This window comes from Chroicocephalus ridibundus, chromosome 6 (genome assembly GCF_963924245.1).
Source record: "Chroicocephalus ridibundus chromosome 6, bChrRid1.1, whole genome shotgun sequence".
NCBI lineage: Eukaryota > Metazoa > Chordata > Aves > Charadriiformes > Laridae > Chroicocephalus > Chroicocephalus ridibundus.
In genome coordinates, this window is record NC_086289.1 from 15,387,197 (window position 1) to 15,413,304 (window position 26,108).

The 26,108-nt window shown below is 48.2% G+C and overlaps 1 protein-coding gene across 11 annotated transcripts in view; it reads left to right on the forward strand.

Annotated features, from left to right (window-relative positions):
• The first annotated feature begins 17,035 nt into the window (after window positions 1-17,035).
• The window catches only part of BTRC (beta-transducin repeat containing E3 ubiquitin protein ligase), a 124,247-nt gene continuing 115,174 nt past the window's right edge, over window positions 17,036-26,108 (forward strand). For all 11 annotated transcript variants that reach the window (XM_063337586.1, XM_063337590.1, XM_063337588.1 and 8 more), the window contains exon 1: window positions 17,036-17,187. In XM_063337586.1, coding sequence (XP_063193656.1) covers window positions 17,140-17,187 — 48 coding nt within the window. In that variant the 5' untranslated portion in view covers window positions 17,036-17,139. The remainder of the gene's footprint in view (window positions 17,188-26,108) is intronic.

A 26,108-nucleotide genomic window follows, 5' to 3' on the forward strand; every position in this document is an offset into this window, starting at 1 on the left:
TTATGTCCCCAAGGCCCTGTGCAGCCCACTTCAATCAGCACCGCGACTTTAGCATCACTCCCCTCCTCTCACTGCTCTGCACCCGCCATCACACTGTACCCCCAAAAACTGGAACCATGGCTCATTTTCTCACGGCACCACCAACCACCAGGGCTGTGAGACTGACACACACAAACACACCCGGTGCTCACACCCGCTGCCCCCCACCCCGCTCATGGCACGGCAGCAGTCCGCGCTGTGCCGGGACCCGGCGGGCAGCACGCACCATCTCTGCCTGGGGCCCTGCGCTCCAGGAGCCCCCCACGCCTGCTCAGCCGCCCCGGCTGCTCTTAGTTTCTCCCTACTGAAGAATTATGTAGCATGAAGAAGCAGACTCCACCATCTTGAACTGGCAGTGAACTTTGCTTTCTACATATAAATACAGATAGCAATCACACCCCAATCAGCACACAAGCTTCAGGGCATCATCACGGCAACTCTAACTTTCCCATTACGATAATGTGATTTTCACTCAGTCTATAATATCACCAGCCATGAATAAAACAACTGGCTTTTTCTCTCTCTCTCCCCCCCTTCTCTCTCTCCCTCCTCCCTCCCTCTCTCTTTCTCTCTCCCCCTCTCTCGGATCACAGTCTTTGCATACTAATGATGGCTGAATATGGCTTCCAGGGTGCGATCTCTGATGGAGGGAGGAGGTCAGGCTCTGGGTGGATCCCCGGTGCTCTCTAGTCCTCACACGCATGCCTTAGTCTCTTTTACCCTCCTGAATACGTGGAACCTGGCTGGACAGACAGACCTGGCTGGACGGATGGGCAGTAGCTGGCTTCTTGCCCCGTCTGTGTCATGCACCTGGAGCAGGGCAAAGACACGCTGCGGCTTGTGTGGCTGGGTGAAAGGGGGGGGTCTTAGTCCGCGAAGACCCCAGTGCCTGCTCGGCTCCCTGGAGCACCTCCATCTCTGCTCAGAGGCTCTGGTGTGTGGGAAATGTGTCAAGCTGGGATTAATCCTGCCCCAGGGCACCCTCAGCAGCTCACCCCTGCCGCTCAGCCAAGCTGTTTGTCTAACCCCGTTCAGGTCTGCTGTCCCCGAGGATGCACGGAAGCCAGATCATGGAAGCAATCCAGCTGAAAACAACCCTATCACCAAAAAAAAAAAAAAGAGTCATTCCCAGGGAGATCGGGTCCCTAATCCAACCCACTACATGGAGCAGGGCTGTCTCAGGGAGTTACTTGGATTTTCCCTCTGAAAAGCAAGTTGCTGGATGAGACCCATCCTCCTCTGTGTCCCAGTACTGCCTGTGTCATTGAGGGCTATTGCAGAGGAGAAGCCCCTCTGCAGCCTTTTAGGGAATAACTCTGACCAGGGGTTCCTGCTCATTTCAGCACCTCCAGAGCTGCAGCCTGATGAGCTTAAACCAGCCAGAAAGGGCTCCTGCCTGATCTTGGTGATTTCCAGCAGACTGAGCATCACTATGTATGTTCTGGTGTAACTCGGCCACCACTGTGCCCAGTACTACACACCCTGCTCTGCTGCAGCCCCAGCAAACGTCCCGTGCCTGCTCTGCATGCCTCTGGCCAGAGCTGGCACCCAGCTGGCACAGCGATGGGGCGGAGGGGAGAACTCCTATACACGGGAATTTCAATGAGTTGCGTTGGTTTGACTTTGTTTCCCATTCTCCGTCCAGAAACTGCCATCCCAAGGCACAGAAAACCAGGAGCAGTTTTGCCCCTTCTAGGCCATGCTGATCCAACATGCAAAGCCAAAGCTCAATTCACTCGCATCCCTCCCCTGCTTGTTTTCTGCTACCAAAGTTTTCAGTAGAAGTCTCTTGTTTGGGGACAGTGGTGACTTAGAGCACTGTGAGGTTCTCTAACTCCAGGCTCCATATTAGAGCCAAACACTATTCCTTTAACTCCTCCCCACACAGTGCTTTGGTTAGGGTTGTTGTCTCCGGGTGGGTAATTAACTCTCTTGAACATCAGCAGCTGGCCCTGGGTGGGAGCCGTGCTGTCAGAGCACAGGATTGGGTTGTAAGGTACAAGAACACCTGTTTGTGCCTCTTGTTTTCTCCCTAAAATCTATAAAGTGGGAAAGGGAAGGAGGCATGGTCCTGCTGCTGCCTGCTCTGTTCCAGAAAGGTGCCTTTGGGCAAGCTGCAGTGTGGAAGGGACTGGCTCTCCTTTCCCCAAGGTAAAGGGATGCATCAAGCACTAATTGCTCGAGTGGTTGCTAAAATGCCCATGTTCCTGACTAGTGCTCCTTGCTGTGTCAGGAGGGCTGCAGGGTGAGTGTTGAGTTGCTGGGGTCCTGTAAAGGGTGTCGGAAGCAGCAATCAAAGGAATTAGGACCAGAAGTGGGGCAAGGTGGTGACTAGAGTTTGCAGACAGCAGATGTGGATGTTGTGGCTGAAATTGTGGACATCAAGGGAGTTGTCTTGCTTGCTTGCAAGTTTTGAATGCCCAAAGGGGAAAAACAGTCAGGAAAACAGAAAGGAGCAGTGACATCCTAATTTGTGCTTCTGCTACAGGTCTCTTGCTGTGCATTAGGGGTGACAGACTACGCAGGGCTGATTCTGCTGCTGCTGCTAACTTGTGCCAGTGCTTTACTGCACTGGGCTGGGCAGTGGCTGACCTGGCAGGATGGGTGCGCACAAAGCCAGCCCTGAGCACCCTCAGCCTGAAAGCCAGGGGTTGCTACGCTTACAGAGGTGCTGTGCAGCATTGCCACAGCTCCCGACCGCTTTGCTGGAGAGCCATGCAGGGAAATGGGAGTCTCTGTCCCTGCAGCCTGTCTCTGGGACAGGATGAGCAGGGAAGCTGCATATTACAGACTCTTGCAGCAAAAGCTGGCACTGAACCCTTCTGGTTAGGATGTACCATGGGGGGGCAGACAGGGCATCGCTCAAAATGAAAGACTGGGACAGGCTGCCTGCTCACTCCTGCCTGCGAGCGCTCACGGCTTGTAAGCGTCCTCATATAAATCAAGCTTCTTCCCCAGCTGGTGGCTGTTCCTGCAGTCTGGGTGGCTTTGGGGGTGGCTCTATCTCCACTGTCTCTCAGGTGTGAGATGAGCTGATTCAGAGACTGCAAGGGGCTCTGCTGCAAACAGCCTGGAAAATCATGTCTGTGGATGAGAAAAGCGTGCTGGGCTGGTGTACCCCAGAAGTCTGTGCTGGGGGCCATCACTTGTCCTTTCCCCACCCCCCAGCAGTGCTCTAATACTGGGATGTGGGATGCTGTAGTGTTTCAGAGCCAGGCAGGGCTGAACCCTGAGCCTTGCAGCTTCCTCTGCCTCTTCTTGAGCTGACTGTGGCTCCCTCGCCTTCCCTGCCATAAAGAGCAGAGGTGCTCCAAAAACTAGCAGGCACATCTGCCCACTGATCCCCCCACAGGGCTTGCCCCACACAGCAGGGGACATGTCCCCTGGTGGGTGACAGGGCAGGCTGAAATAGATGGGGTTGTAATGGAGGCACCTGCAGGCAGGGCTACCTGGGAGACGCTCTTATCTGTCATCTGATTTATCCAGGTTAAAAGGCTGCAATCAGTCACCAAGGTAGATTCATTCCCTAGTAAATAGTGCCCGAGGGCTTCCAGGACCTATTTTACTGCTAAGCACTCTCTTTCCAATGCTTGAATACCTTTGCTCCCGATGGAGCCATTGCTGGCTGATATATATATGATATGGGGAGTCCCGGTGACTATTTTATTTTTGCTCTGCACAGCTCCTGGCCTTGTCTCGGCTGCATTGGGCTGCACGATGAATGATCTGTCCAAGGCTTCTTCGCATCTGGGGGCAATACAGCCGAGACTGCTGTCAGCTGCTGGGATACCTGCCTCTGCGGAAACAGGCTCTGCCCAAAACCCTGGGGACTGGCACAACGAAAGAGGAGAGGTTTGGAGGGGAGCAAAGTGATGGTCAGAGTGCTGGTGGGGCTGGCTCGGGTCTTGGGGTGGGTGCGGGATGTGACCCAGCTTTCCTGCCTTCGCTGCTATCCCTGGGGCACTTTGGGAGGGGGAGGGTAACAGAGCTGGACTGAGGGAGGGTCATGTGTTGTGGGTGCCCAAACAGTTGCTTTCTCCAGTGATTTGTTCCTGCTGGACCTGCCTAGAGCCTGTCCCCCATCACAGGTGAGTCTCTTCCAGGTTTAGGTACTTCCAGGTTTGGGGAGGACTCCCAGGCTGGGAAAAGCAGTGACTGACATTGCTCTGATGGTGATGCCTGGACCCCAGTGATCCCCAGAAAAAGAGCCCTCTCTCGCCTCTGGGGTTCAAGTGCCACCTTTCCACAGGCCACAAAGCCATTCTGGTTTCCTCTGGGCACCGCGCTCCCCTGCCCAGGCCCTGGTCTTTGTGGGCACATTTGTATCTGACTTGGTGGTGGAGGAGAGGAAATCTCTGGCAAGAAGGCTATGGATACAATATCGATTTCTCTCCTCATTTTCATTTATTTTGCTTTCTTTTCATCCCAGTTGAAACCAACAAAGCAGACCCTCAGAACTGCTGCCAATGGGGTGCTATCCCCATCCAAGCTCCGAGTGCCACCTGCTTCCCCACCCCAAAGGGCACGGGAAAGGCTGCATCCTGCCCCTTCCTTGGGGGAGAGCTCAGGAGCCCTTTTCTCCCACACCTTGTTCCTGTGTACCTCTCATGCACTTGTCCTGCAAACATCTGAGATTTGACTGCTTTTATTCTTTTTCCTGTCTTTGACAAACCTCTTATGCAGTCCATCATCCCAAATTGGTTTGTTAACTTCCTCCCCCTCTTCCCCATCCCCTCCCATTCCTCCTCCTCCTCCCCCTAATTAGATTTAGAGTGAAAGACTAATGGCGTATTACTTCGAGGGACTAGGCAAGCTTCCCAAAGTGCTTACCTAAGGGGAGAGCGCTTTGACTAATAGATGCGCATTAAGACTGTGCGTCCATGTTGTCCTGAGAACTGGAGGAGGGGGACCAAGAGCCCAGAGCAGAGCTCCAGTTATTGGTATCACTGGCTCTCCCCAGATTTCCAGACTGTGCCGTACAGTTGGACCATTACTGCTCTCAGATGCTCCCTTAGGGATGGGCTTCAAATTTAACTTGGCCTTTGGTAACACCCCAGATAGGTGGATTCGACTCCCGGTAGGTGCAATATGGTCCTTTGCCAGCTATAGATAAGAGCTTTCCTGCTTGGGGGAAGGAGGGCTTTTTCCCCACGTGGTGTTTGTGCAGCACCTAGCGCAGGACGGCTCCTGTAGCCCCTGGGGGAAGGGTCTGCACTGGTGCTTTGAGCGCTGGATCACCTGAAGCTGCCACAGGACAATACACTGGGGCAGCTGGAAGGAGTGCAGAGGGGTCTGTTTGGTGGTACGGAGAGCTCCAGGAGCTGCAGTATATCTAGACCTTCCTCCCAGGAATGTCATGATCATTTTTTCCTGCTGGTGCTTTGGCTTTAAAGCCTTCTGTGCGTTTTCCAGGGGCCGCACCCAGCACTGGAGGGTTGGAGGCCGGACCCATGCAGAACCACACAGTGTAAGCTTTGGGGATGCACTGGGACGATAGGCAGTGATGATCAATTTGTCTTTCCATCCCTGCTCCTGCAATTTTGTTTCTGAACCTGTGCTAGGGTGCAGAACTGATTGGATCAGGCTGGCAGCCATCACTAACGTCATCTGCAACCTTCAAGTGTTTTGCAGCTCAATCCTCTGGACCCCTGGAGGGTATCACACTGACATTTTAAACCCTGTAAATGGCAGCAGTGCTGGGAGGCACCAGGAGAAAAGTCAAGTGCTTCAGTAAGACGTGGGCAGACGTGAGTTTGTACGTGTGTGTTTGTTGGTTAAGTGGATGGGGACACCTAAACTTGGGACAGTGGTAGCCAAGGGAACTTGGTGGGGGTGCAAGCCAGGGGTGGGCAGAGGGGATGGGAGAGGACATAAAAATGGAGAGGAGCAAGCTGTGGCTGTCGTGGCCACAGCACAGAGCCTGAGGGAGAAAGGCTTTCCAGAAGCTAGGTTTAGGTTTGGAGAAGCAAAGCCATGGTGTCTATGAAATGCGGTGGCCAGGTTCAGGGGACTCCTGATGGTTGGATCTGGAGGTGGCATCAGGGGACAGCTTAGGGTATGTTTGTGAGACTCCTTGCTTTACCAGAGACAGAGTAACTTGGTAAATGGGCACAGCACGTGCACGCAGTCAGCCGCACATTTGTGTTTCACTTGGGGTGTCCAGGTGTTCCCAGATTTCTCTCTGCCACTTCTTGCTTGGGGCCACCCCTTTGGTGTCTGACCTCTCAGCAATCTCACCTTTGTGCTGGCCGTTTGTGAAGTTTTTTGTGTGTTCCTGGCATTGCTCCCTGATTATCAGTACCTCTATAACAGGAGAGATGTAGGGATAGACACAGGATGGGTTCAACTCATCCAGCTTCACTCACTAAAGGCAACACCTGCTCTGAGTCACCCAAACTTCTGGTACGCTACATGAGGATGCTTCAGGGGCAGCTTGGTCAAACCAAGCCTGAGTATCAGTGCAGAAGGAGCCTGTGGGCAGTGATGGGAACATGGCTCTGTGCATCTCCTTCGTCTCCTCTTGCACTGGCCAAGGACATGAAACCCCCAAACATAGACACTGAGACGAGGACTGACTTTGGCCCAGCTGCAGCATGGATCACAGCCTGTGTCCATGGCTCTCAGGCTTCAGGCTTTCGAGCGCTGGTACCTGGTGTGGTGTGTGCTGGGAGAAGGGCGGAATCCAGTGTCCAAGAAGAGCATCCCCAGGATAACTGCTTATGTGCATGTAAAGTCAAGAGGGGGGTATACACCACTGTCCTGTTACAGGGAGCGGGGGGAGTACCACCGTCCTGGCCAACCACCCATGCGAGGGGCTCCTTCAAAATCTTATTTATCCCAGCACTGGGGAGGAGGAATATCAGAGCTCCCTGTGAGCTGGACGCTGCTCCCTCCCTGCCCCGGCCATGGAGCAGGGTCACTCTGTAGTGCTCCCATCAGGGAAGAAGCCTTCCCGCGCCCTGACAAACCCCTAGTGAAAGACAATCAGGCTCGCTGTCACCGAGCTAATTCCGATGGCATAAAAGCAGTAATGAAATTCACGGCAGGATTAGCCTCTCCATCCAATGGGCCGGCGCCACAGTGACATATCGTGCTTCTTGCCCGAATGTAACACACCATCTAATTTACGTCGTGTAGCGAGCAGGAATGAAATGTTCATAAAGAATTGCTGAATCTTGTCACCTTAACTGCGGCCCCAGGCTCTGAGGCATCTGTCAGGGAGAGGAGAGCGGAGAAGGAGGCTCCTGCCTTGCAAAGCTGCGACCAGGGCTTTGGGAAAGGGGAGATGGCTGCATTAATCTTCTGGGTCTGTGCAATGGAGATGCAGTACGTGGGGACGAGGACTCCAGGCTGGAGGAGGGGGGCCGTACAGCTCCCTTGCATGTTCGCACTGTACTGAATGGTGCCAGCGACAGGCAAGGGATTGTTAGATCTTCCCCGCCACCAGAATTGCATGCCTGGGACGTGTGAGAAGGGACCTGTGGTGGTGTGGAAATAAGGGGCAGCATCCCTGGAGATCCATGTGCTCACAGCAGAACACGAGTTCCCAATTTCCATGTTGGGTCCCATGTGTAGGTGCACACTGGTTGGCAACCGTGGGTGTTTGCCTGTCTTGGGAAGCACGTGCGTGTGGGCATAACCCTTCTGCTGTGGCTCAGCAGCCCCATTCCCGCCCGCCCCCCCCCCCCCCCCCCCAAATGTTTATTTGCAGTTAATTTTCATGGATCCTAATGGCTTGGATCCTGCTAGGGGGGATCGTGCTTGCCTCTTCAGTCAGAAAGTTTGCAGAAAAAAATAGCCCTTTCCTGTTGTGTTTGGAGTAATAGCGTCTTGGTGTCCAGAGGGGAGTTGGCAAGGAAACGGGGAAGTTTATTAAGAGTAAGAGATTGAATTCCACCGGGTTTAATTGGAAGTGCTTGAGCAAGCAGGGGAGGGAGCCGTCCAGTCCAGCCCCCTGGAAACAGCAGTGCTGTCCCCAGGCTCCATGCCCATGGGGCTGGCTGATCCCAAGGCCACCTCATCCCCTTGTCTGCTGGGCAAGCTGCAGGGTCTGGCTTGTTTGCTTCCTTGGGGTCACCCGTGCACCTCAACCCTGGCTTCTTACTCCATCAGTAGGTAAAGTCCCACATGGATTCTGGAAATTCTGGATCAGGAGGGATGCAGCTCTGAAGTGGCTGGGAAGAGGCAGTATTTGGGTCTGCATTTCACTTTGGAACCTGGTTCGGGACGCAGAGTGTGTGAGTGAGACATGGGTGCTGTGCTGACCCAGAACCTTTCCATGAGAATCTGCTGGGTTATCCCCTGGGCAGGGACAGCACAGCTCCAGGCTGGGGCTAACAGCGCCTGGATGGGTTCAGGTATCAGGTATGTAATTTGCAACTGGGATATTTTTGGGGAGAGTAACCTAAATTTGAGAGGCCTGCCCTGCTTTCCCATTTTAAAGCAAACAGGGTGCGAATCCACTTTTGGATCCCAATCCCCACATCGTTCTTCAGGGCACAGGGAACTCTCCAAGTCGGATTCCCATGGATGAAACCATCTGCCCACCTTGAGCTGGGCTGGACATTGCCTGCAGATAGAGCTGCAGCACCTTTGTGCCTCCACAGCACTGATACTTGCAGGCAGGCAAAGCAATATGGAAATGTGCCTTTGTGGCTGCAAAACGAGCTGAGTGCCAAAAGCCCAATCCCCTCCTAGAAAACCTTCTCCTGCAAGACCTTCTCCTGTCCCACACCAAGTTGAAAGGGGCATAAAATATTCTCTTTGCTGATGAGGGTAAATGGGGGCTCAAACATTTTTGTCACCTCGAATTCAGCTGATTGCTCTGCTGAAAAATTCCAAATTAAAGAACAATAAATAATTTATTACTTTATTTACTTTAATTCAAAAAATTGCTTCCCCACAAATTAAGATATATTGCTTCAAATTAAATGTTTCATTAAATCTGAGATTAAACTTTTGGGGGCTAGGGAAAGGAAGACTTTTTAATTTGGCTGAAAACCTGAAAACTGCTGCTTCCCATTGCTTTAATTGCAAACTCTGGAACAAAAGTGACAGAAATTTTACAAAGTGCAGTTGTGCTGCTTTGGTCTCTGTTCCCGCCCCTCTGGGAGACCAGTGGGTTTCTCTTTCAGACTCCCCCAGGGTGGCACAGGGCTGCAGACTTCCAGCTGCAAATCCAAAGGGAGCACATCTCTAATCCCAACCAAACCTCACAGGAACGTGCTTTAATTGAAGCACTGTGTGGCTCTTAGGCTTTGCAAAGTCTTGTTTCTCCACAACTTCGTTTCACGAGTGAAATTTCCATAGTGGCTGGCTGTGCTCCAGCTTTCACCTCTGAGACGAGAACTGGGAATTTCTAAGGCACAGCTCTTCCTAACCTTGTTGTACTTTGTGTGTAACACACTGGATGATTTTTGGTCTTCATATATATATATGAAAAGTTTTATATATATATATATATATATATATATATATATATAACTTCCTCATGGTTGATGCCCTGTGCTGGGACTCTTGAAGGTGGGATTTCAGCCATATGTTATACCCCAGTCTCCAGATGTGACCTTCACCTCTGATGAATGTGAGATGAAACCTCACATCCCTGCTTTCTTGTGGTCTTATCCGTGTGGAGCTTTTCTACAAGTTCTCACTAGTACAATGGCCAAGCCACAGAGGTGAATGGGATGAACAGCCTTGCACAGGTGGAAATCTATGTAGACAGAAATGAATGAGTTTTCTAGTTCTCTGGACAGTGATCTGCTTTGTACTGCACCTAGCGTGATGGAATCTGCTACAAGGTGGAATCTCTGAGGCCTGTTTGCCTGCTGCATGTTAGCACCAGCTTTTGTAATTTATCAGGGGCTGCTGGAGTGGCTTCTAGTTCAGCACATGCCACCCCAGGAACTCACGCACCTACGTACCAATATAGTCGCTGCAGAGCACTTTAATGCCCCATGTCCTTAAGAAGCAGTGAAAAAGTCTGTGCTGCTCAATTTAGGAACAACCTGCACAGACACAATTGCAGGAGCAAATAATTGCTAAGGGGTCTTATTCTTTCCCTTCAGATTCTGCAAGAAAACCCAAGCTCTAGGTTGAGGACAAGCGAAAGAACTGTAGGTCCTAAGAAATGGCGCTGGAGAAATACTCTCTCCATTGTCAGAAGTACACCTGGCTGGCTGGCTTTTAACCGCAGAAGTGCACAGACTCATTGGTCATGACTGCAACCTTCCTGGTGCTCTCTTCTCCTCCCATGGCTACCGGCTGACTGCTGTTGGTATGTTCTTCACTTGTGGTGGTATCTGCCCCAGGCTTGCAAATCTAGGACCATGGTTGTCTTTCACAGGAGGGTTAGAGCAGAAAGAAGAGAGTGTTTGGGAAATTGGGTGGTGTCTGATGGAGGGAGAGTGCCTTGTGATACCTACTCTGGGCTGGTAGGAGCCTGGGCAGAGGCAAGGCTGTGTACTCCATTTCCCTTTGGGTTTAAAAGACTTCCCTAGAGGAAAACCTCTCGTTTGAGGGTCTTTTTGCTTTCAGGAGAGGTTTCCCTCTAGAGAACCTTTTAAAGGGCTGGGAAATTTTCCTTTTCTGAGTTGTCCTTCAGGCACTGAATGGCAGGGATATGCCCCATGAGGAAGACCGCGCATGGGGGTCGGCTCTGCAGGCGGGATCCCAACCTCCTCCCCTGAGCAGGTGAATGGTGCTGGAGAACTGCATGTGTGTCAGCACCTGGAACTCGGGTCACTCTGGACTCATTGGGTCCATTGCAGAGGGCAATTGCTTTTGGACCTATGAATTGTAATGTCCCTCTGAAGCATGGGGAAGGCTATAATCGCTGCAGCAAGCGGGGCTTTCACCAGGCAAACTCTCTTATGTACTTACTATGTAAGTCAAGAGTATTTACAGGAGATCTTGCTGCCTGTAACTTAAAGCTTTAGCGAAACAAATTGGAATTGCCTTCTGGAGGCCATTGTTATAAATTACAGCCCCAACATCTGTCCACATCTGCAATGTCTAGACAACCCGTCTCGGCAAGGAGAGTGAGCGCGGGGGAGGCTGTGATCGCAGCGGGGAGGGGAAGCAAAGGGCTTACGCTGGGGCTGCGCTGAGCACCCTGGCTCACGCTGCCCCTCTGCTTTTGAGCATGATGCTCGAAGCAGGGTCCACCCCATCCCAGCCAGCACAGACTTCCAGAAGCATCCAAGTCGGGAGAAGCCACATCTGCCTTCCCCCATTGCAGCCTGCAGATTGACACCAGCAACAAATTTGGCCCTTGGAAGCCTTGACTGCCGTTGCCTTATTTATTGCATGTTGGAGGATGTGAGGGAAGGCAGCGCCTTCAGGCAGGCTTGTTCCTGTCTTTCCCCGGCCCCTGTGCAGCACTTGCGATAAAGAGGCCGGGCCCGTCAGCTGAACGATTGTATTTTTTTTACAGTTCCTAGCGCAAACCTTCTCATTTATATGTAAAGTAGCCATTAGTCATAGCTCTGTTCCCTCACACTGCCTGATGTACAATCACATTTTGCAGTGGATGAATCTTTCCACACAGCTGCTCTGCTATGAATAATCCGTTGCTGGGCCCATAAATCAGAAAAAAATCATGCACCTCCTTTGCCTGATCCTTACACAAAGTCATATATTTTACATGAGGACAAGCTAAATATTCATGAGGCTTTAAAAGGCTTTTCTGACTACGAGGTACTTGTTGGGGTTGTTTTTGTTCTGTCGGGTCAGGTTTGATGGTTTGGGTTTGTTTTTCATCCTCATAAGAAGAAATCTTTCTTCCCCCTTTGCCACCCTCCAGGCAGCAACGCTGAGCCCCTGGCGATGCTCCTCCGGGGCTCTTGCGTTTGTCGAAGGACCAATGAATTCATCATCGCTGCCGTCTCAAGGACAGGCTGACGGAAGGTACTGCAAACACCAGAAGACACTTCCCAGAAGCGTGGCGGGTGTGGGGACCTCGCCAGGCCTCAGCGAGCGAAGGAGCTGCTTTTGAGGGTGAAGAAGCGCTTCCAGATCTGTGCCGGGGGGACCCGGCTGGCTGCGTGTGGGGGTGTGTGTTTCTGTATGTGCACAGCCCCGCAGGGCAGCCCAGTGCTCAACACTGGGGCCTCTGGCAATGTTGTGGGGGAAACTGGGAAGGCTGCTGACAAGGGCTATAGCCCCTGCTCAAGAACATCACTGTCACCTGTATTTCTTTTAAGCCAGATTTTCAAGCTGGATCAAGCCAGATTTCTCTGTAGAGAGCCAGACTCTCTACAGAGTCTACGTAGAGGACTGGGAACAGGACTTCAGCATCTCCTGCTTCCCAGAGACCAAGGGAACCCAGGGGTGGACCAGCACCATGCAGCCCCAGTGGTAAGATGAGAAATTGGGAAATGAGCTCAGGATTCCCCGTTGAGGATCCCAGACTCCCAGGATGTGGCCTTCCCGAGTCATCCCCCTACTCTCTGCCTTGGCCATCCACAGCCTCCAGTGGCAGCCATGATGCTGCCCATGCAGGGAGAGGGCTCTCAACCCCCAGGAGGGTCAAGAGACCCTGACAGTGTGAAGACAAGAGGTTTTTAACCTGGTATCTGCTGAATTAGTAGCTTCACGTTGCTGAGATGGACCAGTCTCATCCTACCCTCCCCTGCCCTGGAGTGCAATTTCCACCCACCCTCCCAGTAGCTCTGACATTTGTCTGATCACAAGAAAAGCCAGTTTGACTCGTCCACACAGAAGTGTTTAGTTTGTATGTCCTGATTATAATTTTTCTGCCACTATAGTGAATTGAAACAGTTCACCGTGCTAGCAAACAAGCGTCAGAGCTGGCACAAGGTGAGAGGAGGGAGCATGTGGCTGGCAGAGACAGGAGAGGGGATGCAGCTCCCCTTTTCAGCAGCACAAGGGATAAATTCAGCTCAACCTATAATGTCAATCCACAGCCTGATTGTCTGGTTTCTCTGCAGACAAGACTCTCTCTCTCTGCTCATCCCCTCCACGTGTGCAGCCTTGCACATCTCCTTAGTACCAGGTAATGGGTACTGTCCTGCTCCAGCCATATAGCGAACATAATTCATACTACATGGTCATAGACTCTCTTCTTTTGCTCTTGTATGACTGAGTGGCAATGTCCCTTTGTCCTAAAAAAAGCCCCTCTGCCCACAGGCTGCAGGAAGCCATCCTGCTCCCAGATCCCCCAGGCCACTGCACACCAAGCCCCTTCAGCTGAGGTGCCAGTGCCTTGTGCGAAGAACACCGCTGTCACGGACGAGCTGGGGTGCAGAGGCTGAGCCGAACCACTGGGACACTTCTGGGTGCAGGGGTCCCCGTCTCCCCCTCACAAGCTCTCCTGCTATCAAATCGTTGTCTGTGTGCTCAGCACTGTGAAGCACATCTGCAATAAACGCTGCTGCTGCTGCCAAGATCTTGCAGGACAAAGGGAAGAACAAAAGGTTCCTCTACCGGTGCTCTCCCCTTGTTTTCTCTTCCCTTCCTTTTTGCTGCAACTTGGAAAGAATGAAGTCAAGGGACTGCCAAAGCAGAGGAAAACAAGGCCAAGCACACACAGATGGCGAGCCCACAAATTTAATTTAAAATCATCCTTTATTATTCAAAATATTAAAATTCAGGCAATAATGCCCAAAGGAATCGCACTGATTAAAGCTCCCTAATGTTTCATGGCCAACTCTTGCTGCTTCCTCCAAGGGTCACTGGGACAAGAAGTGAAACCCCCCTGGAGCACAGGGAGAGGTAGGGCTGTACCTGCTGTAGATCGCTTAACCAAACAGTTACTTACTGACCCAATCAGCTTCACTTAAAGCAAAGCACCAGCTGTTCCTTACCCAATTAATGATTGCCACAGCAAATTAACATGGCGTTACACCAGGCGTGGATGTGGTCCGCAGAGTCCAGAATGCACAGAGCAATATGCTATTGCAAAAATAATCACAGTAATATCTTTACCGTTAGGTAGCATCCTTCATCTGGAAGGATGGTGAGCTCCCTGTGCGCTGTATGGCTTGCTTCATGCAACATGCTCTGCAGCGAGGCTGCGGAGGGCAGGGAGGGGGGGTATATGGTTGCTGTTTCAAGGGGAAAGTAAGAGGAGATGGTCAGGGCAGCTCTACTGTGTCAGAGACAGCAGTGACCACACATGTCTGGCTCTTGGTTCCTGGCATCCAAACAAATCATTATTTAATTGGCTGTAAATCTGCTGAACCTGAAGTGTGCCTTCCCTCCGCCTTACGCACCGCAGACCTCTCCAATGTCTCTCCTCCTGCTGTGTGATGTGACACCCTGATCGCACAGGGCTGCAGCAGGGATCTGTTGGGTGTCACAGCTCGGTGTGCTGACCGTTCTCCTGCTCTGGGCTGTAGCAGACACAGCAAGCTGGTGGGCGCAGAGCCGTCTGTCCAGCAGCAGCGAGCGTCTCACAGTGGGAAGAGGCCACAAGACTGGGCTGCAGCCACAGGAATCCAGACGAGGTTCATGTGGTGAGGTGTTACCTCCGTGCCCAGAGCTGCCAGGTCGAGTGCTGCCTCTCCTCAGTCTCTCTGTGCTGTGGTGGAGACTCTTGCCCTGTCCCTCTGCAGTCGTCCTGCATCGTGGGGTCCCAATGGCAGAATAGCAGAATAACTGAGCCACTCTCTTCTTCCACCAAGGTTAAGTCCAGCACCTAAACACTCATTAGTTGTGGCTCCACTTTGTTCATGCTTTTTATGACCCAGAGACATTAATCCCCTATAAGTTACAGTCCAGACAGATCAATCGGCCTAGAGGGCTTTGGGACACTGGTGTCTAGTGCTGAAGCATTACACTTTTCAATTTTCCTACAATTAGGCCAGCATCAGATATTATTGACAAATAAACTGTGCAATCAAAGCCTTGAGCCCGTCACGCTGCTGTGAAGAGGATCCATTTACATCCCAGCCAACTGCAGGATGCCTGGAGGGAGGAGACGCAGGAGAGCCATGCCCCAAGCGCCGGCGGCCCCTGGCTGCCTGCAGTACTGTTACAGGAGCTGTCCCTTTGTAATTAGAGGACTCCCTTATTATAATTACTGTTATTTATATAATTGTGGTAAGCGTTTTCAGTGCTGTCAGCAGTCTGGAAAATGCCCAGCCCCATAACAGCCAAGCATTTCAGGCGTTTCACTGCTAAGAGTCTGGGCTTAAAGTGTGATGACCAAGAGCGTGGCTGGGCCAGTCCAAGAATAGCAACCCATGTCCTGGTGACCTGAAAGCTTTCTTTGGAAGATTTCTATGCCTCGGGATTGTAGAGGGAGGACATAGGGTTATCCCTGCCCCCTTCTCTCAAGCCACCACTCTGGGAGCGTCGCTCAACCCAGCATCACACCCTGCATGGGCTGACATTCCCCGTCACCTCTGCTGGGTCATTGGCTGGAGGACACACTCCTGGCAGTGGGTCAGGAGGCGCCACCCAGGTCATATGTCCCTGCAAGGAATCCAGTAATGGGCATATGCTCTACATCGTTTTCTCTCTGATTATCTCGTTTAAAAATCTGGGGGAGATGAGGTGTTTAGAGAAAATGAGGGAACCAGCACAGAAGACGCTGGTTTCATACCTGGGACTTGAAGCTTCACTTTATAGGTCAAACACAGGAACAAAAAGAATGGGTTTAAGTTAAGCCTCATGTCAGCAAGCAAGCGCTGATGTTTGTGGCTGGCTCCTTTGCATCTAAAGAGGAAGAAATTCAGGGTAACTCGCTTAAGATGCTGAGTCAAACATATAAATGCAGCAAGGAAAAGAAACTGAACATTTTACTGGATGACAAACTGCGTAAGAATCAGTGTCATGTTTGCTATGGAGAAAGGAAAACTTAGCAGGCTCTTATAATTAGTACTGAAGACACAGCAGGTAATTCCTCTCTGCTGCTCTATGCAAGGTGGCTTCAGCTTTTGCGCACACTGTAAAAAAATGTAGGAAAATTGGAGAGAGATTAGACAAAATTAACAAAACCAAGTGGATTAGAAGCGATGGCTGCCAAAGAGGGAGCTGGTCTTGTTTGGTGTGCAACAGAGAAGATTAAAGAGGGGGATATGGCAAATACCTTCCAGTTTATGTACAGCTGCTATTAAAGGGATGCTGATCAATTCTTTTTTGTCGTTGTTGTTTGCTGCTTGGTACAACAAGGAGAACTTGGCCAGATTTTCAGGGAAAATTGATTTAGCATCATTATTAGGAAAAAAAAGCTGAGCGTAAGGGCACCGAAGCACCACGGGAGGCTGTTTATGTGAGGAGCCTTCTTTACGGGACTGATTTGAACAAGCATCCCTTAAGAATAATGCAAGTCAGCTTGACGCATTCCAGTGACACAGGTTTCCCCGTGCCACATCCCCTGCCGAGGAGCAGCAATGGCCCCTTCGGAGTGGCTTTCTCTCCCTACGGAAGTCACCAGATGGTATTTTTGGTACTTGCTCTGCGCATGCAGGGGTACGGCCAAGCGCATGGAGTTAATTTTAGACAGCGTACCAGCAACATTTGACTTGAAAACCGGCAGCGCACAAGTAAAACGAGGGAGCCGCCGAGCTGTCGCGGGCGCCCCGGGCCGCGGGAGAGGGGGCCCTGCTGCCAGCCACCCCTGCGCCCCGCCATTAGCCACGCACGAGCTGCTAACGGCAGACAGCGCAGGGCTACGGCTTAGGTTGCCAGCCTTCCCCCTCCCCAGGGGGAGGTCTAGGGCTGGAATCGGCCCACATGGTCCCTGTGGAGAGAGGCTTCCCCCCGCCTGCCTCCCTCCCCAGCCCCTGCCCGCAAGTCACACGGCCACGGCCCCACCGTACTACAGCTCCCGTCAGTCCCCTCTCCCGCGGACGGCGCATGCGCCAGCCGGCTCCCGGCGTGCCCCGGACCGCAAGGCCTTTCGGGCCTTGTAGTTCCGTCTCGCCGCTCGCACCCTTACCGGCGGCGCGGCCGGGGACTCCATTTCCCGTGGGCCTGCGGGCGGCGCATGCGCTCTGCGGGCAGCGGGGCGAGGTGGAGCGGTGGCGGGGGGTGGGGGGGGGCGACGCGGGGCAGCGCAGGTTCCTGTCTGCGCTGGCTGCGGCCTGGCACTGAGAGGAGGGGCGGCCCCGGCCCCGGCCTCGGCGCAGGACTATGGACCCGGCCGAGGCCGTGCTGCAGGAGAAGGCCCTCAAGTTCATGGTGAGGGGCCGCGGCGGCGGTGGGCGCGCGTGTCTGTGTGTTTGTGTGTGTGTCTGTCTGTGTGTGTGTAGGGGCAGCCGGGGGAGGGGCGAGGGATGAGGAGGGGCTGGGGAAGGGGGTGAAATGGGGCTGGGGGCAATGGGGAAGGGGACCGTGGGGGTGGCTGGGCCTCTCGGGTATGGTGGGCCGGGGGGGGCTCGGCCTAGGGGTGGGGGAGGGCGGTGATGGGGCCCAGAGGCGCCGTGGGGTGCGGGGAGGGGACTGCCTGGGCGGGGGGGGGAGAGCGCTGGGAAGTGCGTAAGACCCCAGAATCCATGGAAAAGTATAATTGTGCTAGAGGGGGGGTAGGGGGCTGCAGGTGCCACCTGGGAGCGGGAGAAGTTCAGCTCGAGTGAGGCAGGAGCTGGCAGAGGGGCCCAGAGGCAGCGGGAGGGCTGGCGCGTATAATTCTTGGGTTTTTCTCCCTGTTTATCCACCTTAGACTACCCTTCTGTACTGCGCACCATCTCTCTGCAGTCTTATTTTATTTTTTCCTTCCATTCTGCCATGAGAGCTGTAAATACTGAGGCTTAAATCTTTCACCTGCTGCTGCAGCAGCAGCATATCACCGATAGTGAATGTGAAGAGCACTTGCATTGTTTAGGTTTGCGAGTTGGCCTTTGGCGTGGAAAACAGCCTCGGGGGGGGGTTCTTGCATCCAAGATGCTCTTCAAATGTGGCTAGTTTACTTAGATGTGAGGCCCGATGCACTTAAACTGTAGTTTCATTCTCTCTGTCTTCGTTTGTTGGTATTTCTAAGTGTTTTGGCCAGAAACATAAGATTTAGAAATGAAAACAAACTGGTGCCAACTGAATTGAATGTAAATTTCGGGTGCCCCAAACTGTTCTTTCCCTAAGGATGTAATTTAAATGGCTGGCAATGTTTGCTAAAAGTTTGTTTTGGATTAGTGCTTCCAGTGGTACAGAATTAAATCTAAGCTCATCAAGAAGAAGCAATTCTATTAAGCCGTCAGAACATATGCCCAAAATGAAATTGAGGAAACGCTAGTTGCAAATTTTAATTTTTAATTGAGCTTCAAAACACTCATTTGGCTTCTGTTTTTTAATCTTGTAGAACTTGTTTCTCTTGAGACTTTTTGACCCCTTTGCTAGTGGTCTCCAAGTTTGTCAGATTTATAGTCTCAGCTCAGTGAAGTGGGAAAATGCTATGGATACCTAAAAAGGCAAGGTAGCAATTAGTAATAATAAACTACCCTCTTTGGTGTGTGATTGGCCGAAGGAGTGTCCCAGTTCCTGTTGCACTTGTGTTTGGCCAAGCTTGCTAATTACAACCTGCCTCTAGATAGTGAGTTTCATATCCTGAAAAGTTTCTGCCGAGACGTTTTTGTCTCCTGCCAAACAGCATTGTGAACATACTACACTGACTTCTTTTATGCTGCTTTTTTTCACCCCCTCTGCTAAGATTCCCATCCAAGGGCTTAGTCCAGGCGTTTGAGATCTTCAATAAGGTTGAGCCTGGGACTGGGGGGAATCCCTGTCCATCTTGCAGCTGGCTGTGTGCCACTCGAACAATAAAGCTCCCTGACACTTAGAGACCTGAGCGTGAGAGAGAGCTGCTCTTACAGGAGATGCCTCTGTTAAAAGCACCAGATAAAGGGAGGAATTATCAGGATCAGGCTGCGCTGAGAACTAAAAGCTAAACCGAGTTCCTCAATGTTTTATTAAAATGCCTCTTGTATGCAAAATGCTTGTAAAAAGTGCAGTGAAAGATGTGGCTTCCCTCTGTCCCCTCTGAACTTTTTAGGGTATTTTTGCTTGCAGGTTGCGAGCGAGAAAAGCTTTTGTTTGACGCATCTCAGGCTTTTGCTTTAGCGCACGCCCATCTAGAACATGACTCTTACTTTAATTTTGCTGATGAAGTAAAGTTTTTGTCAGGCTTGGTGGGGTCTTTTGGTGTTCGTGGAGGTGTGGCAGAGGTAGTTTGTTTTGATACGTGAGGTATCAGTTGCAAGGAGCAGCATGGCCCTCCTAGGAAGTGTCTTGTTTCTGCCTTCTAGCACCCAGAAAGCGCTTAGGTACTGCAGTAATGGCGTTGGTACAATTATCTACATAGAGGTAGTAGATCAGCTCGTGCATCCTCTCAACTAATGCTGAATCATTCACAGTGTATTTATCTTGTTCATCCAAGTGTGTGATATGCTTCACATACACCTTCCTTGTTAGGTGGACTCTCAGTTTGGGTTGAGGTGGGCTTTGCTCTTAATTATCGTTTTCCCTGAGAGTTTCCCAAGTGCCATTGTAGGTGAATACTGAAATTCATGAGACCTGTTATCTCTCCTGCTTTTAGTACTTTTGTTTTTGATATGGATTTGTGGTAGGTTTCATTTCACGCTGAAAAGCGGCCCTGTAGGTGGTAGTGGTTTTGTGCTTCTCTAGAAAATAATAGTTTTTCCAAGTAAAAAGATCAGTATGTAATTTTTGGCATTGACTTTGCGCAGCTCTCTTGAGTCACAAGGTGTCGGAAAGGCGGACCTGGCGATTTGTTTTTCACTTTTGTGTCTAACTCAATAGAAAAATGTCACGGGGAGACTTCATCCAAGGCTAATGCTATAAATGAAATTATCTTCCTTTAAAGTATCTGTGTTTGTTTTTTTTTTTTTTTTTCTGTGTGCTCATGTCTATGCAGCTTTTCGATGGGAGTAAGAGAAGGCTGCCTTCATACTGCCTGGTATGGGCTTGATTACTTGCCAATGAAGCAGCGTTACATTTGGCTAATCTCTGCTACCAGTTTCCTAGTTATCCGTGGTCAGCTATGATACGTATACTCTAATACTTTAAGGATTAAGTAATTTATTTAACTTCGTTTGCCTACTCAGTTTACCTCTGTATTTTAAGAAGGCCTAAATTATTTCTGATACTCAATTGCTGTGTATTAGCATTATGTAATACTAAGCAACTGCTGGCCAGGAAAGACTCTTCTGGCTGGTGAATGAGTGTTTTCTATCATGTATTCTACATGTCATCTTCCAGAGCTTTTTTTGAATGAAAGACAGTTCATAGATTTAAAATATGATCTTGTAAATTATATAGTCCAGTGTTCTGCAGCGACACCAAGGATTTTAACCAGAGTGGAATGTGTCTCAGTTCACCTCAGCCCCCTTTCATGTCTCTACAATACTACAGGTAAAACTACACTCTTCATAAAGTATGGTGTGTAAGAGACTGATGCACAAGCTAGAAGGAGAGGTGGATGTGAACCCATTGGCTTAAAAAAACCCCAAACAACCAACATACAAACCCCCCTCCCAAAAACCCCTTGCCTGACAGAGCTCTGGTTTTATGTCTTCAAGAATGTGGGATTTCTGTTGTCATAATCATTTACAAAAGTACTAGAAATGAGGTGCTCAATAAGTAACTTTCATATTTGAATAAAGTGTTTAAAACTGTAGATACAGTATTTAAAGTATGAGTGCGATAGGCTCAACTGAGACTTTGATTAAATGTCATATAAAGTAAACTACATATGCCTGCATAGAATAGTAGATATTTTTTCAAAGTAGCTTCAAATGGTTCTGTTAAGTGTACGAATGTTCTGATGATTATCTTTTTAATTAAAATGAGAAATCTTTGTTTAAAGTGGCATTCTTTTTTACGGCCTGTTACAGTCTCTGTAACAATCATTTCTTAAGTCTGAACGTTTTTAATTCCAGGAATCCATTTATATAAAACTATGTTTAGACTTAATTAAGGAACGATTCTTACAAAGCTTGTAAATAGCCAGGAAAAAAGGGACAGAAAATAAAACTGACATTCACACTTAACAGAATGATTGTTACAAGGTATGTAATATGCTATAAAAATACAATAAAGCCCTTTCTATAAGAGTTCATATTTTTTGTTCCTCATTTTGAAAGGTATTTAAGAAAAATATCAAAGCTCTATGAAGCAACATCTGTTTTCTTGAATGGACTAGTGACAACTTCAGTTGTGTTTAATTAGCAGTTCTTGGAGCTGTACCTGACCAGTTTGGGAGGCAATAGCTTGATATTTAATGAAGTTTCACTTTCTCAGTTTTTCTGAATGAATCAATTTGCAGTACTTCATTTAATTTCCTGGCTTGTAAATAGGAAGATGTTGATGCTAGCATTCTTCATGAGCGCCTTTTTTCAGTTTCACCCCCAAATTACCATTTTTGTTTTATTTCTGACTGACATGATTCTAGGAGGTCCTGATGGCCTTCCAATTTCACAGGACAACCAAAGCCTTTTTGGTTGTCTTTTAAGATGCGTCTGTGGGTTTTTTGGTTGTTGTTGTTGTTTCTGGCTTTTTCTCTTTTTTTCTGTATGAGAGAAACACCTGAAGTTCTTTAATTTTTCTCGTGGTTGTAAGAGCTTCTGCATAACTAGCAGGCATAGTCAGTGTAATAGGAGGCCAGAAGGGTAATAGACTTGGAATCTCTTTTCTTTTTTTCTTTTTTTCTTCTATTTGTGTGTGTGTGTATATATATGGAATAGATGGACAAAAGCTGGTGCTTTAAAAGAGGTTCTGTTTGCACTGAACCTGTATGATTTATGGTGTCAGTAGGACTGGGATTTTTAAGACCTAGGACTGGTTAGTTATTATTATAAAACTCTGTTTTGAGAACCTTATAGTCTTTTTAATAACATATTTGAATTGTGGTTGTTGTGGCAGAGAGCCCTGGGTATCCAAAGCAAGAGTGGCCTGAAAGCAATATTTTTTTGTAAAACAGCTGTGATAGCAGAGAGTTGCCTCCTAAATGCAGAGTTGCAAATCCTGCTTCAATATTAAACATGCTTAGTAATTTTTTCCAACAGAACTGAAATAACATCCTCTTAGTTTGAGGATTTGTTGGGACTAGTATATTGTAAAGAAAATGTTGATTTATTTTCTTCTGCCCCAAACTTTGTGTTGTAGTTTTTTCTGTGCTTGGTGCAGGCCTTTGGTACTTCAGTAACTTCACCCTCACTTCTCTGGTAATGTTTCATTTCAGCCACTTTGCTCCATTAAATGTATGCAATTAGAAAAGCAAATGGCAAATTTGCTATCGCATCACTGAAGTATTTAGTTTCATAGACTTAAAAAGCAGAATTTGTTGCACCGTGCTCTCCGCACTGTAATATATACTATAAACATCAGAGAGAATAGGCTGACCTTAATATTTGCTTCCCAGACTAAATCGCCGCCTTGCAGCAGTTATTTCCCACTGAATAAAAAGTTTAATTTCACGCCCTGATTAGTGCTAGTATGTGCAGGTGGATATTTATTTTATGCAGCTAAACTAATCTGCCTTGGCAAATTATTTGCCAGTCAGCAGAGCTATAATTCCTCATGAGTATATGGTACTAAATTATCATTCTCATTAGTAAGATAAAGCAGACTGTTCTAACCACAAATTTTGGTTAGGCAAAAGGTTTCCTAAATAATCCTTGGAAGATACAAGACAGGCACAGGGGCCTCGACATTCTCAATATTCTGTAGTGGTTTGATATGGAAAGAAGAAATGGAGATTTCGGAGGAAGAGAATAAAATTATTCTGTAGCTTTGTCTTATCTCTAGAGGTAAGGTAGGAACGTGCAGTGTTTGGATATCGCCTCTTTAAGAGGTGCCTAATGAAGAAAAAATGAAATGGTGATCTTTGGAGCATTTCCAGTGGCCAACAACGCTCTGATCTCTGGGCCGTAAATGAGATGAAAATATAAAATGACATTGTTTTCTTGTTTATTTTCAATGTTTCAGCAGCTACTGAATTAGGGGAAAGAATGACTTGAGACTAGAAGTTAAATGGCAGAGAAAACTTCATGATCTGGTCTCATTTAAAATTCACTTCAGACTCTAAAACCATTTAAAGTGGGGATCGGAAAGTATTTCCTGACGTACGAATGTTGACTGGGTGCACATGTTGAGTGAATGTGTTCATCTGCTGTTTTGTTTTCTTTGGATTTTACTGTGTGGGTAGTTTGTTTGTATCATAAAACTTGTTAATGAAAAGTAGTTATTTTCTATTACAAGGAGAGTCATTTATACTTGTAAATGATGAATTTTTATTAAGAATTGAGTGAAGGGATTCCACTGACTTTTTTCATCTGTATAGATGCATTTCTCATCATATTAATTTTCTCAGTGATCACTGCGTTGGTATTTAGGGTATAAATGATCAGATCACACGTAAGACCAGCGAAACCAGTAAGTTGAGCAACTTGATTTTGTTGTATAAAAATTTCATGCTAAATTCAACAATGCAGATGGAATAGGATGTTTTCTCACTTCCTTGTCTGCTTTCTTTGTGTCATCTCTAACCTCCATGTGTGCTGGCGAGATTTGTGTAATATTTAGCCATTCTCAGTGGCAAATTTAGCTAGTGTTTCTAATACTCCATCATATTTCCTTGAGCCTTCCTCATTTCCTCCTTCCTACAATTTGGGAGTTGCTCATCAAGATGTATTATTTATCTGTTAAGTCATTTTGCACAGAAGGACTGAATACGGTGTGTGTTTAGCTGTGGAAACTGAAAATGAGTTGTAACGTAGCAGAGTCCAGTGGCTGCAGCTAAATAGCAAGTGTTCAAAATACAATTAATAAGCAATCAAACATGAAGCTATTTCTTTGACAGGATGCTGATTAGTGCTGAGCAAAACTTCTTGATTCTGCAGAAACTGTTGAAAGTAAACATCCTGGGAGTTGCATTAAATATGCCCTGCTTAATAAACAACAGTACTTTCCAATGTCTCTTTATCTGAGGTCTTGAGGAACTCTGGTGTTGGACAAATATTACCCCTGCTTTGCAGAAAGAGAAAGCTGAAGCTCAGAAATTTGCCCGGGGTCATGGACTGGAGGAATTTGTGTAGGGTCATACGGTACACTGATAATTGAAGACAGAATAAATAGAAACCAGTTCTTCTAATAGCTAGCCTTGTGCTTCTGACCATGTTTTGGTTAATTTTACAATTGGCTAGCCACCTGTTAAGATAACACATTTTGTCATTAAACAAAATTAATTTTAAAAATGGCTTGAAACTGTCTGTTTTTAATGGGATCTGAATATTCTTAGTTTTAATCTGCCTCATGAGGCTTGTCTTTCTTCTGGGAAGTACATTGTTACATCATTAAAATATCATCCCCTACTGAGAGAGAAATCGGTCCCATTCACTAAATGGCAATGCTGAAACAATGACAAGTATTTCTAAAAACTGCATTAAAATTCATTTTTGCTCTTTCATCTGCAAGTTCTGTGGTTCCATTTACCAACGGGTGCTCGGCCTGCTTGTAGCTCTGTGTGCACAGCCAGATTTTTTTAGCTGTGATGGCAGAAGTTTGAGAAACGGCAACGAAGACTTTCAGTGTTAAACTGTTTCACTTTTCCACAGTGATTTTTGCTCGGAAGCAAAGGATTGATCAAAATTTTACATTCTCTAGCTGCTTCTAGTGCTCCTCTGTAACTAAGAATTGAGAAACAACTGATGTAATGTTTCCTCCCCTCACTGTTGAAACAGGGTCTGTGCATTCATCTTGATGAGAGCAGCAGGAAGGAGAGAATGAGGAAGAATGGGAAAGCTCGGCAAGGGGTCTTTCCAGTCTTCTTGAGGGAAGGACAGAAGTGTTTACAGTCTGTGAGCAGGAGCTGTGCAAGCTCTTGGCAGAATCCACTGGAGTAACCAGTTTGGACTAGCAGAGGCAAAGTGCCTTAGTGCCGGTTTAATTTCCCTCATCCCATGGTAAGAAGGGAAAAGTTGCAGGGACGTGCTGTGAAGGAATGAAGAAGTTGTTCTTAAGTGCAGTGGTATGTTAGCAAAACTGTAATAAGCGTACTTCTAACTTAAGTGTAGTCTAGATGGCCGATCTTCTTCAGAAGCACCTGGAGCAAAACAGGTCTGAAGAAGGTTGTAGAAAGAGAGTTTGGGACATACCAGCCAGTGTAGAACTCTGGTGTGGTTTTCCCATCAGCTGGCTTCGTGCCTACATGTGGATTCTCTCTGTTTGTTTGTAGGAGTCCTCTCTCTTGATATTTACAGCTAAGGACATACGTTATTCTTACAGATTGTGAGTTTTGTTTTGTTTTTCAAATATAGGAGGATGGATTAAATACTTGGGAGAAAGATGATGGCTGTCTTTGCTTGGAAATGAAGCAGAGCAAGACTGCATTCTGCCTGGAAAAGAAAACTTTAACATTTCCAGGCTTGCCCGTATAGCAACCAAAACAGTCTCTAGTTGTTTCAGAGAAGAACAGTCTAGCATGAAAGTCCATCATACAATGTAGTCACTCTCCCTCTACACACATCATTTGTTATTTATTGTGAGAGCGATGCAGAATGGCGCAGTGTTTATGTGGGAGTTGCTTTTAGTTTATGGATAGTTGGCCTAATTCTGTCTGTTAGGAAGATGCTGGCGATTCTCCAGGGGGGTAGTTCATTGGGTCTGCTCAGTGCCCTTCATTCTTAAATGCCAAAACTCTCAACGGGATTGAGAAATGCAGCCAGCTATCATTCATCTCCTGCAAATTAGAACAGTGAGAAGTGGGTGTAGTCTCAAGAAATGATGGATCGATCTTGTTTTAGAAGATGGGTCCTGGAAGCATCTCAACAGATGTTGACAGTGTTAACACCCTCTTTAAATATAACACAAGGTGTTTTCTGTTGCTAATAGGTTTAAAAAAACCAAAAATATACATTCCTTGTTAAATTTCTTTTTGTAACTTTTTTCCTTTTTTTTTTTCTCCTTTTGACTGGGATGACTCCAGTGAAGTGTGTTGCTCTTGTACTTTGTCACAGCTGTTGTTTATAAACAAGCATAAATGTCCTGAAAGTTGGTTTTTTTTTTTACTGACAAGAAGATGTTCCTATATGTCTTTATGTCACTGATCTTAAAATAAGACTTTATGCAGAGGCAAAACAGTCAGAGCCCAT